Source organism: Tachyglossus aculeatus, unplaced genomic scaffold (genome assembly GCF_015852505.1).
Source record: "Tachyglossus aculeatus isolate mTacAcu1 unplaced genomic scaffold, mTacAcu1.pri SUPER_32, whole genome shotgun sequence".
Classification (NCBI taxonomy): Eukaryota; Metazoa; Chordata; class Mammalia; order Monotremata; family Tachyglossidae; genus Tachyglossus; species Tachyglossus aculeatus.
The window spans coordinates 4,047,899-4,050,953 of NW_024044838.1; the positions used below are offsets into that span (position 1 = coordinate 4,047,899).

General features: G+C 40.6%; 1 protein-coding gene across 1 annotated transcript; it reads left to right on the top strand.

Annotated features, from left to right (window-relative positions):
* Positions 1–532: 532 nt before the first annotated feature.
* On the top strand, positions 533–1,507 carry LOC119921864 (olfactory receptor 4A15-like). The gene is made up of 2 exons (XM_038741861.1): positions 533–852; positions 979–1,507. The coding sequence occupies exons 1-2, from the start codon at positions 533–535 to the stop codon at positions 1,505–1,507; spliced, it is 849 nt and encodes a 282-aa protein (XP_038597789.1).
* The last annotated feature ends 1,548 nt before the right edge of the window (positions 1,508–3,055 follow it).

A 3,055-nucleotide genomic window follows, 5' to 3' on the forward strand; every position in this document is an offset into this window, starting at 1 on the left:
CGCTGCTCCTCAAGCACTGTACTAAGTACTTAGGAAAATACAACAGATTTGGTAGACATGTTTCCTGCTCACAATGAGTTTACCATCAAGAGGGGGAGACAAACATTAATTATAAATAAATAAATTACAGGTAGGTACATAAATTCTGTGGGACTGAGGGAGGTGTGACTAAAGGGTGAAAATCCCAGTGAAATGCTACCAGTGGTACTAATCATGCTGGTTGACAAGCTCTGAACTAAGTGGAAAGAATACTGGATTCAGCATATCGAAGCAGTCTCTGCAGCACTCTGCAGAGAGTAAGCACTCAGTAAATACCATTGATTGATTGTTACTTGGCTTGATTTTTCTTTCTGTCAAATGGGACCAAGGTGTTTCAAGAATGAGTGAAAAATGTTAAGTAATATAAATTAAGTACCTTGGGTTCCATGGAAAAAAAATGGTGCTAAAGAAATTCAATTATCTTTATCTTTTCAAGTAAACCAGTTCTCTGTTGTGCATGCTCACCGGTCTGATCATCACCAGCACTGAATTGATGGAAAAAAGGAACAATGTGACCGAATTCCTTCTCTTGGGACTTACCCGGAATCCAGAGTTGCAGAAAAGTTTATTTGTTTTGTTTCTAATCATTTACCTGGTAACTCTTTTGGGAAACCTGCTTGTGGTTATAACCATCAAGGCCAGTCAGAATCTCAGCTCCCCTATGTACTACTTCCTCTGGTACTTATCTTTCATAGGTGCTTTCTACTCCTCTTTCACTACTCCCAAAATGATTGTAGACAGCCTGTCTGCTAAAAAAGTCATATCCTATGATGGCTGTATGGTCCAGCTCTTTCTATCACACTTCTTTGGAAGGACTAGACTGTAAGCCCATTGTTGGGTAGGGACCGTCTCTATATGTTGCCGACTTGTACTTCCCAAGCACTTAGTACAGTGCTCTGCACACAGTAGCGCTCAATAAATATGTTTGAATGAATGAATGACAGAGGTCATCCTTCTCATTGTGATGGCCTTTGGTCATTACATGGCCATCTGCAAACCCTTGCACTATTTGATCATCATGAACCGGCAGGAGTGTGTCCTACTGGTGGGGGTAGCCTGGGTATTGGGCTTCTTTCATTCAATAATTCAAATTCCCATTCTATTCCGGCTGCCCTTCTGTGATCCCAATGTCATTGATCCTTTTTTCTGTGACATGTACCCTTTGTTGGAACTTGCCTGCACAAACACCTACGTCGTGGGCCTGTCAGTGGCTATCAACGGTGGCCTGATCTGCACTGTCTGTTTCCTCACGTTGGTCGTCTCCTACATGGTCATCCTGAACTCCCTAAAAAGTTATAGTTCAGAGGGAAGGTGCAAAGCCCTCTCCACCTGTGGCTCTCACGTCAAGGTTGTCATGCTGTTCTTTGTTCCCTGTATCTTCACCTACATGAGGCCTGCCTCCACCTTCCCCATGGACAAAACAGTGGCCATATTCTATGTTTTCAGTACTCCCGTGTTATACCCCTAGATCTACACTGTGAGAAATGAGGAGGTGAAAAATGTCATGAGGAAGATATGGAGCCAAATAATGACTTCAGGAGATAAGTGAATCACTTTCTGAGAATTACGTTGTTTTTTTCAGTGGGAGAAGGAAGAAACCAGTGGGTTCTTCAAATGCTTTAAGGAAAATGACTGTGGCATAATCTCTTCTAAAAGAACCATACTTGAAGGTTTTAATGTATTTTGAATTGTCGGAACAATGAATGCCATTTCCTGTACATGTTTAAGTCTTCCTTCTCATTATACACCTTAATTAAAAAACTCCTTTTAGTACATTCTAATGGTAATTGGAATCCTCTTAAGGGAAGAATAGAAGGGAAAGCAGATAGTTTTGGTAAATGAGAGAACACTCAGGATTATATACTCAATAAGTGAAATCAATGTGTCCAGGGTGACATAGTAATGACTTTATGGGTGAAGGAGAAGAGAGATTTTTTTGGGGTATTTGGATAGATTTGAAGCAGCAGAGCCAATATTCTGTGATGAAGAAAGAAGGAGCAAAACCTTAGGGACCACCTGGACTTGGGAAAGTCAATAAGAATGTCCCATGCCTGCACAAGTGGACCCTGCATCAGCTTTTTAATCACCAAAATAGCCACCCACTTTCAGATGAAACAAAACCCATCTTGAATATACTCCAACACACAAATAGCTCTTGATGGACAATATTACTCTTTGACTGTGAAACCTGAAAGTCATTCAGATTATTGTTGCTATACATAATGTAGAATGGTTATCTCACCATCACTAAACACAATACTAATAATTAGAAGAATAATGAAAATAATGACAATTGTGGTATTTGTTAAGTGCTTACTATGTGCTAAATGCTGTACTGAGCCCTGAAGTAGACACAGGATAATTTGATTGGACAGTTTCTGTCCCACAAAGAGCTCACAGTCCAAGTAGGAGGAAGAGCTGGTATTTAATTCCCATTTTACAGTTGAGGAAACTGAGGCACCATGAAGTGAAGCAACTTGCCCAAGGTCACTTATCAAACAAATGGTAGAGTCAGGATTAGAACTCATGTCTTCTGACTCCCACATTTGTGGTATTTACACTAGGCCATGTTACTTCTCCAAATCCAATCCAAATTTAGTTTAGCAATCTCATAAGTTACCAAAAATGTTAGTTAAATTGTCCAGATGGTTTGATGTCCATCTTCTGGAAAATTAAAATTCCTTCAAGAGGCTTAATGATGACCTTCTGTAGCCCTGTCAGAGCAAGCATACCCTGTGAGTGGCTCAGTGGAAAGAGCACGTGCTTTGGAGTCAGAGGTCATGGGTTCAAATCCTGGCTCTGCCAATTGTCAGCTGTGTGACTTTGGGCAAGTCACTGAAGTTCTCTGTGCCTCAGTTCACTCATCTCTAAAATGGGGATTAAGACTGTGAGCTCCCCGTGGGACAACCTGATCACCTTGTAACCTCTCCAGTGCTTTGAAAAGTGCTTTTCACATAGTAAGCGCTTAATAAATGCCATCATCATTATTATTATTATCACTTATTTTTCTATGTGA

Excerpts from the sequence above, each read along its gene's own strand:
- LOC119921864 (XM_038741861.1), top strand. The coding sequence starts at position 533 with ATGGAAAAAAGGAACAATGTGACCGAATTCCTTCTCTTGGGACTTACC. Across the intron at positions 853-978 it reads CTATCACACTTCTTTGGAAG|GACAGAGGTCATCCTTCTCA; the intron begins GACTAGACTGTA and ends GAATGAATGAAT.